Source organism: Myotis myotis, unplaced genomic scaffold, assembly GCF_014108235.1.
Source record: "Myotis myotis isolate mMyoMyo1 unplaced genomic scaffold, mMyoMyo1.p scaffold_m19_p_4, whole genome shotgun sequence".
NCBI classification, from domain to species: Eukaryota; Metazoa; Chordata; class Mammalia; order Chiroptera; family Vespertilionidae; genus Myotis; species Myotis myotis.
Genome location: NW_023416346.1, coordinates 27,613,371 through 27,630,416, shown reverse-complemented (window position 1 = coordinate 27,630,416; position 17,046 = coordinate 27,613,371). Strand labels below are relative to the sequence as shown.

The following is a 17,046-nucleotide window of genomic DNA, read 5'->3' as shown; positions in this document are numbered from 1 at the left end:
CATTCCCAGACTCCCTAGCACTATGTAAAGTCAAATCCTGACAATGTCTTCCTGGTTACTTCTTAGTCTGTATCACTCTGTTCCCCAAATGCCAAGTTCTCCTTCTCTCTGAAATGTCTTCTAACACCAGAGAGACATATGTGGCATTTGTTCTTGGTTCTTCTTAACCTGCAACACTGAGAATCTAGCCCTGCCTAGAGAATCATGATCCTTTGGCAAATATCCCAAACCAGAAACCTCAGAAGATTCTTTGATTTCTCCCCCTTCCCTAACCCGACATAGTCATTTCAGGGCCATCCCATCCTTGACTCAGTTCCCATTCTTCCCTTTTGCTTCAAATATCCATTTCCAGGCTTTTCTATAATCTGTGTCTGCTAAGAAGCATAGAGTTTTTCACACTCTTTGAGGCTAAAGGTCCTTGTGCCTATGAATTCCAAACTTGGGTTTCATGCTGAGGTTCAGAAATAGACACTCCTTACATTTCCACCATTACTTCACATTCTGGGTTGTGCGGCTCCCATAATGTTTAAGTATATGGACTTTAGGGTGTAGCTACTCTGCTATGAATCCTGCCTCTGCTGTTTGCTAGCTTTGTGCTTCAGTTATTTCATCTGTAAAGTGAGAATGATATTACCTACCTCAAAAGGATTTAGTTGGGATTGAATGAATACAGTTAACTGTACATAACTCACGTGGCAAATAGTAAGTACTCAATAATGCTATTGGCATTATTATTATTGTTGTCATTATTAATAACTATGCTATCTTAGTAGCCCTTGAAGGCACTGTTTCATATTAAAGATACAATGTAAAGATACAGGATGGTTTTGCACTTTTAGTGGGCAGGGCATTAAGTAAAAAGGCAAGTTAAGTCACATACACTTCATAATGCCCAGAAATATCACGGTATTACTAGAGAGTACCATAACTTTCCAAAAAGGTGACCTCTGTTTCTTTATCAATTCAAGGTTTCCAGCAAAAGTAGCTAAAATAATTAAGCATTAAACTTACCTAAGGATAGAGAAGTGAGGCTTAATTGGATCGATGAACTAACATAACAATCACATTAGTAGGGTGGTAACCAGATTATCATAATTGGCAAGAAGACTATCTCTCAGTTAGGAAATTAGGATTTTTTGTTGTTGTTGAGGACCAATAACTATAGAGTTTAAGACATTAATGGCAGCTTTTTTTAAATACAGGGTGTCCCAAAAATGTGTACACACTTTAACAGCTGGTTATATAACATTTTGAAAATGAAATGTATTTTAATAAACACTGCCTTTATAATGATTCAAAGTGTATATACCTTTTTTGTAACACCCTGTATATCGCATTCAATTCTTCTGGGTTTTTTTTTTTTTAATTAAGAACTAGGGACTTGTGTAAAAAATAAACTTTAGATCCACATTGAGACCAGGAGGAGCAAAAGAGAATAAATGCATATACTTTTATGTGTATTAATCACTATAGGTTTAGTGCTTTACAGCTTACACCATTTTTCATTGTATGTGGTGTTTTCATGTACATAATCTAGTTCTCAGAACAATGTTGTGTGGTAAGGCAGTTATTAAATTGATTTTATAGATGGAATGGAGACACAAAAAGGTGAAGTAATTTCTCAAAGCTCACTCAGCTAAGAATGTGGATGAGTTTGGACTCAAACCCACATCTTCCTCCTCTTCCAAGTGGGAAATGGGGAGAAAGGAACTGGAAGATAATGAATCAGTAGTTTTGGGGGTATTGGCAGTATCATTTTAATCTCTTTCTACACTCACTTTCTTGTCTTTCAAATGTTGATTAGCTAATTGTTTATGACATCTTTACTGTAGCCTCCTACAGACTACATGTGAATGGAAATTTAATACCTTGGAAGTCATTTTCTGAGCTATAGAGAAAGTGACTAAAGCACTGTCACCCTAATAGATCTCTACTCTTAATTTAAACTGTGGAAGATATTCTTTCTTCCTCCCACTCCTGTTTCAAAGAATTCGACAAGAAATAATTAGACTAAATTGGCTCCTGGGTGGAATCATTGCAATCTGCATTGTTAGAAATATTACAACTATTATTGACTCTCATTATCTAATCTATTTATGTCTAAATGTCTCTCCAGTCTTGTGGTATTTAAATTTGTCAGTTAGTTTCCACAAAATCTGCCTAATTCTCAGCAGACTTCACATAAAGACACAGTAAAACACGATATCTCATTCCTCTGTCAATATATGAATGGTTTCTAAAAGGCCTGCATACTGCCCTAGCCGGCTTGACTCAGTAGATAGAGCATCGGCCTGCAAACTGAAGGGTCCCGGGTTCGATTCCGGTCAAGGGCATATGCCTGGGTTGCAGCTCGGTTCCCAGTGGGGGACGTGCAGGAGGCAGCCAATCAATGATTCTCTCTCATTCATGTTTCTATCTCTCTCTCCCTCTCCTTTCCTCTCTGAAATCAATATAAATATACATTAAAAAAAGACCTGCACTCTACAATGAGCCAGCAATCTCTTCAGATCTTTTTTCTTTGTTCTTTCTACCCTGTTCCAAAAGAACAAAAACCCCACATTTTATGACTTTGTAACTTCATTTAAATTAGTCTCAACAGGAGTGAATAATTTATTATAGCAGTAAACTAACTAAATAATTCAGAATATTTACTAAATAAATGTAATAAATAACTAAAATAATTCAGAATTTCAAATAAATTTGTAGAGAAATTATGCATATGGCATAGGAATGGTTTTGTCATTGGAAGTAAAAGCATTTGTTTTTGGATAGGAGCCAATAAAACCCAAAGAAACAAGATAAAGGTCGAATTTATAATATTTTTGGTATTTATAGTAAGTGTGGCAGGTTCATGTTGATGTCTGGGATATCAATTTTGAATTATTATATCAGAAAAGAAATATTTTTTTACCATCAGAAGGAAATAGTGAGCTGTTTTGGAAATTTTCATGTGGTGTATATAATGTATTTACATTATTTAAAAAAAATTAAATTTAAATGTGAAAAGATGGGGTATCTGCTTATTTAAAGAAAATATTTTGAGAGGGAAACCAAGATGGCGGCATAGGTAAACACCTAAAATTGCTGCCTTGCACAACCACTTCAAAAATACAACTGAAAGACAAAATGGACATCATCCAGAACAACAGGAAGGCTAGCTGAGTGGAAATTCTACAACTAGAAGGAAAGAGAAAAGCACACTGAGACTCAGAGGAGGTACGGAAGTAAAGTGCAGAGGTATGGAGGCGCGCATGGAAAGGGCTGGCAACTGAGAACGTGGTTGTCTTTTTCAATCCAGAGGGAGACACAAGCTTCTGATGGCCCTGAACTCCAGTTCCAGGTGAGTTTCTGGGGACCCAGACTCATACAGGGAGAAAATGGACTGTCTGGCAGCAGTTGGAACTCGAGGGCGGCTTTCTCTCAAAGGTGCTTACAGTGATTACCTCAGGACACTGAGACCTGGGACCTCTTAGGGCAGGGTTAAGGATCAGCCATAGCTGTTTGCTCTGCCTTGTTGATTCCCTGAGACCCCGCCCCACCCAAGCTGTGAGCAGAGGCTTTTGCATATGAATGGCCTGGCCCTTTGCAATCTAAAATTACCTAACAAACTGCAGCTGGGTCAGAGAGACCCAGAACATCCAAAAAAAGGCCCAAGGCCCACAGCAGCTTGCATTGCTTCACAGCTGGGCCTCATCTGGGCACCTCCAAATCCCAAACAAAGAAGAGGAATCTGCAGATCTTTCTGTAGCTCCTGCTGGGTAGCCTCAGGCAGAGGCTAAATTAGCACCTCCTTAGAGATCCAAGTGCCAGTGTACCCAGTGGTCAGAGTGGTAACATCCAGATTACAACTCCTCAGATCCATAAGGGACACACTCAGGGGGCAGACTCAGGGAGCACCAAAGCCCCACTGAAGCAAGTCTTACCCCATAAGGGTGTCTCCAGCACAGTTCTCCAACCGTAGACACAGCTGATTCTCACAGCCAGTTGGTCTGAAGGTCAATTCCTCCCAGTGATACCTACAACAATCAAGGCTTAATTACAAGACTGTGCACAAAGCCCACAAAGGGGTGCACCAAGAGTGTCCACCTCAGGTAATTGGGGAGGCTGAGCCACTGGGCCCTATAGGACACCTACCATACAAAGCTACTCTATCAACACAGGGAAGCAGCCAAAATGCAGAGACAAAGAAACAGGTCACAAATGACAGAAATGGAGGAAAGCAAACTACTGGATATAGAGTTCAAAACCACGGTTATAAGGTTTTTCAAGAATTTTCTAGAAACCACCAATAAATTTAGTGAGACCCTCAATAAATCTAGTGAGATCCTCGAGGATATTAAAAAGGACGAACTAGAAATTAAGCATACACTGACTGAAATAAAGAATAATTTACAGAGATCCAACAGCAGACTAAAGGAGCGCAAGAATCAAGTCAAAGATTTGAAATAGGAAGAAGCAAAAAACACCCAACCAGCAAAGCAAAAAGAAAAAACAATCCAAAAATATGAAGATGGTGTATGGAGCCTCTGGGACAACTTCAAGCGTACCAACATCCAAATTATGGAGGTGCCGAAAGAAGAGAGAAAGCAAGATATTGAAAACCTATTTGAAGAAGTAATGACAGAAAACTTCCCCTACCTGGTGAAAGAAATAGACTTACAAGTCCAGGAAGGGCAGAGAACCCCAAACAAAAGGAATCCAAAGAGGACCACACCAAGACACAAAGACACATCATAATTAAAATGCCAAGAGCAAAAGACAAAGAGAGAATCTTAAAAGCAGCAAGATAAAAAAACAGTTAGTTAACTACAAGGGAGTACCCATACGACTGTCAACTGATTTCTCAACAGAAACTATGCAGGCCAGAAGGGAGTGGCAAGAAATATTCAAAGTGATGAGTAGCAAGAACCTACAACCAAGATTACTTTACCCAGCAAAGCTATCATTCAGAATTGAAGGTCAGATAAAGAGCTTCACAGATAAGGAAAAGCTAAAGGAGTTCATCACCACCAAACCAGTATTATATGAAATGCTGAAAGGTATTCTTTAAGAAGAGGAAGAAGAAGAAAAAGGTAAAGATAAAAATTATGAACAACAAATATATATCTATCAACAAGTGAATCTAAAAATCAAGTGGATAAAAAATCTGATGAACAGAATAAACTGGTGAATATACTAGAATCAGGGGCATAGAAAGGGAGTAGACTGACAATTCTCAGGGGGAAAGGGGTGTGGGGGGTGCGGGAAGAAACTGGACAAAAATCGTACACCTGGAGGAGAACCAAGATGGCGGCATAGGTTAACGCTGGAGTTTGCTGCCTTGAACAACTACTTCAAAAGTGAAACTAAAAAATGGAACAGACATCACCCAGAACCACAGGAATGCTGGCTGAGTGGAAGTCCTACAACTAGGAGGAAAGAGAAACGCATATGGACACTCAGAGGAGGCGCAGTGCTGAAGTCAAATTCTGAGGTGCGGAGTGCGCGGAGTGGGCTGGCGGCGGAGGGCGCGGTTGGCGTTTTCAATCGGGAGGGAGTCGCAGACTCTGAGCTCCAGATACAGGCGAGTCTTTAGGGACCCAGACTCAAACGGGAGAAGCGGGACTGTCTGGCTTCGGTCAGAGCGAGTGCAGCTTTCTCTCCGAGGTTTGCAGCGGGTGCTGGAACTCAGAGAGGCAGAGCTCCTGGGGACAGGACTGAGAGCCACCATAACTGCTCTCTCCTGCCCACCCTGTTGATCCTGTGCGACCCGCCCCGCCCAAGCCCTGCACAGAGGCATTTGCCGGATAGCCTCAGGCAAAGGCTAGATTAGCACCTCCCTAGAGGACAGAACTTCTCTCACTGCAGACACAGCTGATTCTCATAGCCACTTGGCCTGGAGGTCAAACCCTCCCTGGTATTAGCTACAACAATCAAGGTTTAACTATAAGACTGCGCACAAAGACCACTAGGGGGTGCACCAAGGAAGCATAACAAAATGCAGAGACAAAGAAACAGGACAAAATTGTCAATGGAAGATATAGAGTTCAGAACCACACTTTTAAGGTCTCTCAAGAACTGTTTAGAAGCCGCCAATAAACTTAATGAGATCTACAAGAAAACTAATGAGACCCTCGATGTTATATTGGGGAACCAACTAGAAATTAAGCATACACGGACTGAAATAACGAATATTATACAGACTCCCGACAGCAGACCAGAGGAGCGCAAGAATCAAGTCAATGATTTGAAACGCGAGGAAGCAAAAAACACCCAACCGGAAAAGCAAAATGAAAAAAGAATCCAAAAATGCGAGGATAGTGTAAGGAGCCTCTGGGACAGCTTCAAGCGTACCAACATCAGAATTATAGGGGTGCCAGAAGATGAGAGAGAGCAAGATATTGAAAACCTATTTGAAGAAATAATGACAGAAAACTTCCCCCACCTGGTGAAAGGAATGGACTTACAGGTCCAAGAAGCACGGAGAACCCCAAACAAAAGGAATCCAAAGAGGACCACACCAAGACACATCATAATTAAAATGCCAAGAGCAAAAGATAAAGAGAGAATCTTAAAAACAGCAAGAGAAAGAAACTCAGTTACCTACAAGGGAATACCCATACGACAGTCAGCTGATTTCTCAACAGAAACTTTGCAGGCCAGAAGAGAGTGGCAAGAAATATTCAAAGTGATGAATACCAAGAACCTACAACCAAGATTACTTTATCCAGCAAAGCTATCATTCAGAATTGAAGGTCAGATAAAGAGCTTCACAGATAAGGAAAAGCTAAAGGAGTTCATCACCACCAAACCAGGATTATATGAAATGCTGAAAGGTATCCTTTAAGAAGAGGAAGAGGAAGAAAAAGGTAAAGATACAAATTATGAACAACAAATATGCATCTATCAACAAGAGAATCTAAGAATCAAGTGAATAAATAATCTGATGAACAGAATGAACTGGTGATTATAATAGAATCAGGGACATAGAAAGGGAATGGACTGACTATTCTTGGGGGGGAAAGGGGTGTGGGAGATGCGGGAAGAGACTGGACAAAAAACGTGCACCTATGGATGAGGACAGTGGGTGGGGAGTGAGGGCGGAGGGTGGGGCGGGAACTGGGAGGAGGGGAGTTATGGGGGGGGAAGAGGAACAAATGTAATAATCTGAACAATAAAGATTTAATTAAAAAAAATATCGTACACCTATCGGTGAGGACAGTGGGGGAGGTGTAAGGGCAGAGGGTGGGGTGGGAACCGGGTTTAGGGGAGCTATGGGGGGAAAAAGAGGAACAACTGTAATAATCTGAACAATAAAGATTTAAAAAATTAAAATAAAGGAAATATCTTTAGTTGTTTTAATGCATGTGGTATTCAAGAAACATATTTAGTTGGGCAGAATTTAAACTTCAGTTTAGCATCTCTAATTGCTTTTACTAGTGCCATCAATTTTTTTCTTTAATTCTTTATTGTTTAAAGCATTACATATGTCTCCTTTTCCCCCCATTGACCTCTTTCCAGCCACCCCACCCCCCAGTGCATGCCCTCACCCCCTGGTGTCTGTGTCCATTGGTTAGGCTTATATGCATGCATACAAGTCCTTTGGTTGATCTCTCCTCCTTATCCCCGCCGTCCCCTGCCTTCCCTCTGAGGTTTGACGGTCAGATCGATGCTTCTCTGTCTCTGGATCTGTTTTTGTTCATCAGTTTATGTTGTTCATTGTATTCCACAAATGAGTGAGATCATCATTCATTTGTGGAATATAGAGAACAGCATAGACTGATGAACAGGGACAGATCCAGACACAGAGAAACAGGGATCAGACTGTCAATCCCCAGAGGGAAAGTAGGGGAGGGTGGGGTTAATGGGGAGAGATCAACCAAAGGACTTGTGTGCATACATATAAGCCAAACCAATGGACACATACAACAGGGGGGTGAAAGCATGAGTAGGGGGGGAGGTTGGGAGTTAATGGGGGGGATGAGGACACATTTGTAATACCTTAACCAATAAAGAAATTAAAGATTAAAAAAAATGAGTGAGATCATGTGATATTTATCTTTCTTTGACTGGCTTGTTTCGCTTAGCATAATGCTCTCCGGTTCCATACATGCCACTGCAAATGGTAAGAATTCCTTCTTTTTTACTGCAGCATAGTATTCCATCATGTAGATGTACCACAGTTTTCTAATCCATTCATCTGCTGATGGGCACTTAGGCTGATTCCAAATCTTAGCTAGTGTAAATTGTGCCGCTATGAACATAGGGGTGCATATATCCTTTCTGATTGGTGTTTCTAGTTTCATGGGATATATTCCTAGAAGTGGGATCACTGGGTCAAATGAGAGTTCCATTTGTAGTTTTTTGAGGAAACTCCATACTGTTCTACACAGTGGCTGCACCAGTCTGCATACCCACCAGCAGTGCACAAGTGTTCCTTTTTATCCGCATCCTCGCCAGCACTTGTCATTTGTTGATTTGTTGATGATAGCCATTCTGACAGGTGTGAGATGGTACTGCATTGTCATTTTGATTTGCATCTCTCAGATGATTAGTGACTTTGAGCATGCTTCCATATGTCTCTTGGCCTTCCTTATGTCCCCTTTTGAAAAGTATCTATTTAGGTCCATTGCCCATTTTTTGATTGGGTTGTTTATCTTCCTTTTGTTAAGTTGTATGTGTTCCCTGTAAATGTTGGAGATTAAACCTTTATTGGAGATAACATTGGCAAATATGGTCTCCCATGAAGTGGGTTTTCTTGTTTTGTTGATGGTTTCTTTTGCTGTACAACAGCTTTTTATTTCGATGTAGTCCCGTTTGTTTATTTTCTCTTTAGTTTCCATTGCCCTAGGAGCTGTATCGGCAAAGATATTGCTACGACAAATGTCTGAAATTTTGCTACCTGTGGATTTCTCTAATATTTTTGTTTTCCCATCTAATGTTTAAGTACTTTATCCATTTTGAGTTCATTTTTGTGTATGGTATAAGTAGGTGGTCTAGTTTTGTTTTTTTACATGTATCTGTCCAATTTTCCCAACACCATTTATTGAAGAGACTGTCTTGACTCCATTGTATGCTCTTGCCTCCTTTGTCAAATATTAACTGAGCATAGTGGTTTGGGTTGATTTCTGGGTTCTCTATTCTATTCCTTTGATCTATATGTCTGTTCTTGTGCCAGTATCAGGCAGTTTTGGGAACAGTGGCTTTGAAATACAGCTTGATATCTGGTATTGAGGTTCCTCCTACTTTGTTCTTCTTTCTCAGGATTCCTGCAGCTATTCGGGGTCTTTTTTTATTCCAGATGAATTTTTGGAGTGTTTGTTCTAGGTCTGTGAAATATGCCGTTGGTATTTTAATGTGAAGTGCATTGAATCTATAGATTGCTTTGGGTAGTACGGACGTTTTAATGATGTTGATTCTACCAATCCATGAACACAGTATATTCTTCCATCTGTTTATGTCTTCTTCTATCTCTTTTTTCAGTGTCCTGTAGTTTTCCGAATACACGTCTTTTACCTCCTTAGTTAAGATTATTCCTAGGTATCTTAATTTTTTTGGTGCAATGGTAAATGGGATTGCTTTTAAAATTTCTCTTTCTGTAAGTTCATTATGGGTGTATAGAAATGCCTTAGATTTCTTGTCGTTAATTTTGTATCCTACTACATTGTCGAATTCAATTATTACGTCTAATAATTTTTTGATGGAGTCTTTAGGGTTTTCTATGTTCAGTATCATGTCATCGTAAATAATAGCAGTATTATTTCTTTTCCAATTTGGATGCCTTTTATTTCTTCTTCTCTGATTGCTATGGCTAGCACTTCCAGAATTATGTCGAACAGGAGAGATGAAAGTGGCCATCCCTGTCTCATTCCTGTTCTTAGGTGAAATAGTTTTAATTTTTGCCCATTGAGTATGATGTTGGCTGTAGGTTTGTCATATAAGGCTCTTATTATGTTGAGGTATGATCCCTCTATTCCCATTTTGCTGAGGGCTTTTATCAAGAAAGGGTGTTGGATTTTGTCAAATGCTTTTTCTGCATCAATTGATATGACTATGTGATTTTTATCTCTCAATTTGTTTATGTGATGTATCACATTTATTGACTTGCAGATATTGTACCATCCTTGCATTCCTGGGATAAATCCTACTTGGTCATGGTGTATGATCTTTCTGATGTACTGCTGGATCCTATTTGCTAGAATTTTGTTGAGGATTTTGGCATATATGTTCATGAAGGATATTGGCCTGTAATTTTCTTTCATTGTGTTGTCTTTATCTGGTTTTGCTGTTAGGGTGATCCTAGCTTCATAGAATGAGCTTGGAAGTGTGCCTTCCTCTTGAATTTTTTGGACTAGTCGGAAGAGGTTAGGTTTTAGTTCTTCCTTGAATGTTGGTAAAACTCCCCTGTGAAGCCACCTGGCCCCGGGCTTTTGTTTGCTGGAAGCTTTTTGATGACTGCTTCAATTTCCTCCATAGCTATGGCCCTATTGAGATTTTTAGATTATTCCTGATTGAGTTTTGGAAGGTTGTATTTTTCTAGGAATATGACCATTTCCTTCATGTTGTCTAGTTTGTTGGAATAGAGCTGTTCATAGTATTTCTTCAGAATCCTTTGTAATTCTGTAGGGTCTGTTGTTATTTTGCTTCTTTCATTTCTGATTTTGTTTATTTGGGTCCTCTCTCTTTGCTTCTTGTTGAGCCTGGCTAGCAGTTCATCAATCTTGTTAATCCTTTCAAAGAACCAGCTCTTGGTTTCATTGATCTTTTTCATTTATTTATTTATTTAGGTCTCTATGTCATTTATTTCTGCTCTGATCTTTCTTATCTCCTTCCTTCTGCTCACTCTGGGCTTTGCTTGTTTCTCTCTTTCTAGTTCTTTAAGTTGTAGAGTTAGATGATTTATTACCATTTTTTTCTTTTTTTGAGGTAGGCCTGTAGAGATATAAACTTCCTTCTCAGGACTGCTTTCACTGTGTCCCATAGATTTTGGTTTGTTGTGTTTTTATTATCATTCATTTCCAGGATGTTTTTAATTTCTTCTTTTTTCTCTTTGTTAACCCAATCATTGTTTAATAACACGCTATTCAGCTTCCAAGTGTTTTAATTTTTTTATTGGCGTTTGTTTCTAATATTATGCCATTGTGATCTGAGAAGATGTTTGATATGATTTCAATCTTCTCAAATTTGGAGAGACTTTGCCTGTGACTCAATATGTGGTCCAGGGGTCCTCAAACTTTTTAAACAGGGGGCCAGTTCACTGTCCCTTGACCGTTGGAGGGCCAGACTATAGTTTTAAAAAAAACTATGAGCAAATTCCTATGCACACGGCGGCGGCAGAAACACCCAGCGGGTTGGATAAATGTTTTCGGAGGGCCGCATGTGGCCTGCGGGCCGTAGTTTGAGGACCCCTGATTGTGGTCTATCTTTGAAAATGTCCCATGTGCACTTGAGAAGAACATATATTCTGTGGCTTTGGGGTAAAATGTTCTGAAGAGGTCAATTAAGTCCATCTGATCTAGTGAGTCATTTAGGATTGCTGTTTCTTTGATGATTTTTTTGTCTAGAGGATTTATCCAGTGATGTCAGTGGTGTATTAAAGTCCCCTACTATGATTGTATTGTTGTCGATCTCTCCCTTGATATCTTCCAGGAGTTTTTTTTTATGTATTTGCGTGCTCCTGCATTGGACGCATATATGTTTATCAGATTTATATCCTCTTGTTGTATCGATCCCTTTAGTATTATGAAGTGGCCTTCCTTATCTCTTGTTATGGCCTTCATTTTGAGGTCTATTTTGTCGGATATAAGTATTGCTACCCAGCTTTTTTTTTTTTTTCATTTCCATTTGTCTGGAAGATATTTTTTCCATCCCTTCACTTTCCACCTGTGTGAGTCCCTTGTTCTGATGTGGGTCTCCTATAGACAGCATATATATGGGTCATGCTTCTTTTTCCATTGAGCCACTGAATGTCTTTTGATTGGAGCATTTAGTCCATTTACATTTAAAGTTATTATTGATAGGTACTTGTTTGTAGCCATTTTTTTGTGCCTGTATTCCTTCTTCCCTTTTTATTTCTTCTTTTTATACCACTCCCTTTAGCATTTCTTGCATTGCTGGCTTGGTAGTGATAAACTCCCTTAGCCTTTATTTTATCTGTGAAGCTCCTGATTTCCCTTTCAATTCTGATTGATAGTTTTGCTGGATAGAGTGTTCTTGTATTCAGCTCCTTGCTTTACATCACTTTGTAAATTTTCTTCCATTCTTTTCTGGCCTGATGTGTTTCTGTTGAGAAATCTTTGATAATCTAATGGGAGATCCCTTGTACGTAACTTTCTGTCTCTCTCTTGCAGCCTTTAAGATTCTCTCTTTGTCCTGAACATTTGCCATTGTAATTATGATGTGTCTTAGTGTGGGTCTTTATGGGTTCATCTTGTTTGGGACTTTCTGTGCTTGTGTGATTTTTTTCTTCCCCACATCAGGGAAGTTTTCTGACATTATTTCTTCAAATAAGTTTTCTAACCCTTGTTCCTCTTCCTGTTGTTCTGGCACCCTTATTATTCGTATGTTGCTTCATTTCATGTTGTCCCATAGCTCCCTTAGGCTCTCCTCCTATCTTTTAATTTTTTTTCTCCATTTGCAGTTCAATTTGGGTGTGTTTTGCTATCCTTTCTTCTAATTCACTAATTCGGTCCTCTGCTTTTCCTACTCTACTCTTGAAACTTTCCATAATGTTTTTCATTGCAGTTATATCACTCTTTATTTCTTCTTGATTCTTACTTAAGTTGTTGACTTCCGGCCACCTCTTCCCAACCTGCTCTTCTCCCCAGCCTCTCCCCAGACTCCACAAGTCCGCACCTCCACCTGCACCTCAGCCACGGGTGAGTGTCTGTATTTGAAAGGTCCTATGAACTAGGTTCAGCGAACAAAAACAAAGACCAAAAAGAGGAGAGCCCTAACCAGTTTGGCTCATTGGATAGAGCGTCGGCCTGCGGACTCAAGGGTCCCAGGTTCAATTCCGGTCAAGGGCATGTACCTTGGTTGCAGGCAGATCCCCAGTGGGGAGTGTGCAGGAGGCAGCTGATCGATGTTTCTCTCTCATCGATGTTTCTACTTCTCTATCCCTCTCCCTTCCTCTCTGTAAAAATCAATAAAAATATATTAAAAAATAAAAGAGAAGAAAGAGCTGCACCACTGTGAGCCCCTCTCCCTCCAGCATGGCACAGCTTGGGCAGCCATCCAGTCTATCATGGCTGTGGACTCAGATCTAGAATCCCCTGCCACCAGCAGTCCTGAGGACCTCCTTTCCACAGTCAGACATTATGCCTGTCCCAAGGGATGCAGCCTCAGTGCCATGCGGTTTCCCTCTGACCCTCTGGGCTTGGAGGTCTCACAGTTCTCTCCAGCCCAGATCCCTGATTTTACTGCTCTCCAGGCGTCCTCTGCCCTTCCCGGCTGCAAATTGTCTCACCAGCTGTGTCTATTTCACCAATTCGGGGTGGATGTTATTTGATTTAGTTGCTCATTCTATCTGCTCTGGGACAAGGCTCGGGACCCGTCCATCTATTCCGCAGGCATTTTGTCTCCTTGAGTTCTTTCTTTTTTACAGTAGCATAGTATTCTGCCGGAAGCCGGTCCATCCTTGCTGCTTGACACAGTCGCTGCAGGAAAGAAACATCTGCACAGCATATGTTTCAAGGGACCTGGCGTATATAGCATACTGTTCTTAATATGTTTGCTCCCCTTAGCGCTGTGTGTTTTAACCAAGGTCACCTCTCCAAGAAAGGTGGTTTCCCCAGGTAGGAATTTTTCCCTGAAGTCAGGGAGGGGATGCCTCTCCTAGAAAGGTTGTTTCCCCAGGTAGGAATTTTTCCCTGAAGTCAGGGAGGGGATGAAACTCCTTAACTAAGTGCCAGGCGGGTAGTTAATCACTACAAACAATCATGCTTAAGCTACATAATCTTTACTCCCTGGAATGGAGATAAGAAACGCCCTAACCTTTGTAATAGAAATTGACAGGATTAAAATCAACTGGGATAAATACGGATGTAACAAGACAATAAACAGCAGAACTTCGCTGGAGATCCAGACCAGAACTTGGCTGGAGATCCTGGCTAGAGATCCTGGCTAGGCTGCTGATCAACTGAACGCTGTCTCTGTGTCATTCCTTCTTCGCCGACTCCATCCACACCTTTGGGGACCCCTGGACCTGCTGGGGTTGGACTCCGGCAGTATTCCATTGTGTAGATGTGCCACAGTTTTTTAATCCACTCACCTGTTGATGGGCACTTAGTCATCAATTTTTAAAAAATAATTATTTTTCAATTACAGTTGACATATAATATTATATTAGTTTCAGGTGTTCAACCCAGTGATTAGACATTATATAACTTACTAAATGATCACCCCAATAAATCTAATACCCATCTGATACCACACATAGCTATTAGAATATTAGAGGACAGGTGCACTGCACCAGAGGGGTCCATCGGCCTGGCTTGTGAGGATTGGGCCGAAACCAGCTCTCTGACATCCCCCCCAACGGGTCCCAGATTGTGAGAGGGTGCAGGCCAGGTCGAGTGACCCCACCAGTGCCCAATTGGGGTCAGGGAGGAACCACGGGAGGGCTCCAGGGCATGTCCAGCCCATCTCGCCCAGTCCTGATTGGCCGGACCCCAGCAGCAAGCTAAATTACTGGTCAGAGCATCTACCCCTTAGTGGTCAGTGCGCATCATGGCTACTGGTTGAACAGTCAGACACTTAGCATATTAGGCTTTTATTATATAGGATTATTGACTATGTTCCCTATGCTTTACATCCCCATGACTATTCTGTAACTACTAATTTGTACTTCCTATTCCCTTCACCTTTTTCATCCATCCCCTCAACCCTCCTCCTATCTGACACCCAATTTTTTTTTAAAATATATATTTTATTGATTTTTTACAGAGAGGAAGGGAGAAGGATAGAGAGTTAGAAACATCGATGAGAGAGAAACATCAATCAGCTGCCTCCTGCACACCCCTTCCTGGGGAAGTGCCCGCAACCAAGGTACATGCCCCTGACCGGAATCAAACCTGGGACCCTTCAGTCCGCAGGCTGACGCTTTATCCACTGAGCCAAACCAGTTAGGGCTGGCACCCAATTTTTAAGTAGTATTTGAGAGACTCAAAGTTTGGTTTAAAATGTCTGACCACTGAAATCAGAGAAATGAAGAGAGGGGAAATATGACTAACAAAGCTGATTGTTGAGAATCCAAAACATAATTTAGAACTTGCCATCATTACCTAGACATTAGAGGCTTAGTTTTGTTCTCATGTACATTGTAAAGTCTATTACCTTGGCCTTTCAGGAAAAAGTATAACACTATTTATTTATTTATTTATGAAATATAATTTATATATAACATTATATTAGTTTCAGATGTACAACATAATGATTCAATATTTGTATATATTGTGAAATGGTTACAGTAAGTCCAGTTAATTTTTATTATCATACATAGTTACAATTTTTTTTCTTACAATGAGAACTTTTAAGATCTACTCTCTTAGCAACTTTCAAATATGCACCATAGTATTATTAACTATAGTCACTGTGCTCTACTTAACATTTGCGTGATTTATTTATAACCGGGAAGTTGTATTATTTGACCACCTTCAGTCATTTCTCCCACCATCACCTCTGGCAACCATCAATCTGTTCTCTGTATCTATGAGTTCAGTTTTGTTGTTTTACACATTCTCTATTTGAATGAAAGGAATATGCCATCAACCAGTGACCATGGATTCCCTATCAGGTGGAAATCACTACAGTAGAGTTACCAATATGTAAAAAAATTTCACATGGATCAGTTAGTGTTGTAATATTATATTTTATGTATCTTTGTGGACAAAAGAGAAATATGTAATTTGGAAATTTATTTCATTTAGAATACTAGAAAATACTAGAAAAATACTATATATAATTTTGGTAAATAGTGCCCAAAAAAAGACAATCAAATAAACTCCAATGAAAAGTTCATCTAATATAATCAAAATTTGAGATTCCTAAGAACTGATATAATACATGTGGGTTTCTTGATTTAGATCTTAATATTTGGAACTAGTATAATGTATTATTGTATTTGATTTTCTCTTACAGATGACTTGTTTAAAGTTCACAAGCTTAAGCCAAATCTGAAGTGGCGACAGGCTTTTGATGGCTACTTAAAAACTCTGCCTCCATATTACCTATTAGTATGTATTTATGCGTACATATGTATTAACTCTATCAGTGGTGATCCTTGTCACACAAAAAAATGTCAATTAACCAAAAACTTTACCCCTGAAATGAGATAGTTTTTAAATTTATAAATATTTGTGTCCCATTGTTTTTCTCAAATTATGTGTAAGAGCTTGGAGATGTCATAGTGGCACAAAAAGAACTGTTTTGTTTATTTTATTTCCTTTAACTGCCATGGTTATTTTCATAAAGCACATCTGTATTTCTCGTATTAAAAATTAACCTAATGAAGTTGTAATTTTGGAATTTAAGAATAGGTCTGGATTCATGTGTTATATCAACTTCCCTTTTTAACTCTAGAAATTATCCATGTGGAGTTTCCCTCTGAAATTTTTTTCTGAAGACATTATATTTACTTACTGCATCAAGTAGAGACACTGGTGCAGAGGCGGGTTGGGGGGGGGGGGATCCAAACAAAGTAAAAAAAATTACTTGGCCTCATTTGGATTTTTACAGTTTGAGAAACATATTCATGATGATTTTGAACTGGCTACATAATCTAAATCAAGAGTTATCCAAATCATTTCAGAGGTAGATGTGGAAAACTTTAAGTCAAGTTTCTAGAGGTGAAAAGGCAGAACCATGGTATCTGGTGTCACTGGGAGGAGAAATTGGGGTGTTTTATTATTTACCATGGCAGGAATGGGGTGCACAATAAATTGGAATATGAAATAATTTTATGACTTGAGAATTAAGACTAAAAGCAATTTACCTAATTGAATTTGTTACTTGCTCTTCTTATCCCACTCTCTTCTAATTTTTTTTTTTTTTTTTACTTTCTGCTCC

General features: G+C 39.7%; 1 protein-coding gene across 20 annotated transcripts in view; it reads left to right on the top strand.

Moving 5' to 3' along the window:
* Positions 1-17,046, top strand: part of LOC118653990 (integrator complex subunit 6-like) — a 69,794-nt gene that overhangs the window by 40,049 nt on the left and 12,699 nt on the right. For 16 of the 20 annotated variants that reach the window (XR_004966936.1, XR_004966937.1, XM_036305055.1 and 13 more), the window contains one exon: positions 16,120-16,214. The exons of the other annotated variants lie outside the window; for them this stretch is intronic. Coding sequence is in view for 14 of the 16 variants with exons in the window: in XM_036305055.1 (XP_036160948.1) it covers positions 16,120-16,214 (95 nt within the window). In the remaining 2 variants the exon portion in view is untranslated. The remainder of the gene's footprint in view (positions 1-16,119; positions 16,215-17,046) is intronic. 20 annotated transcript variants of the gene reach the window in all.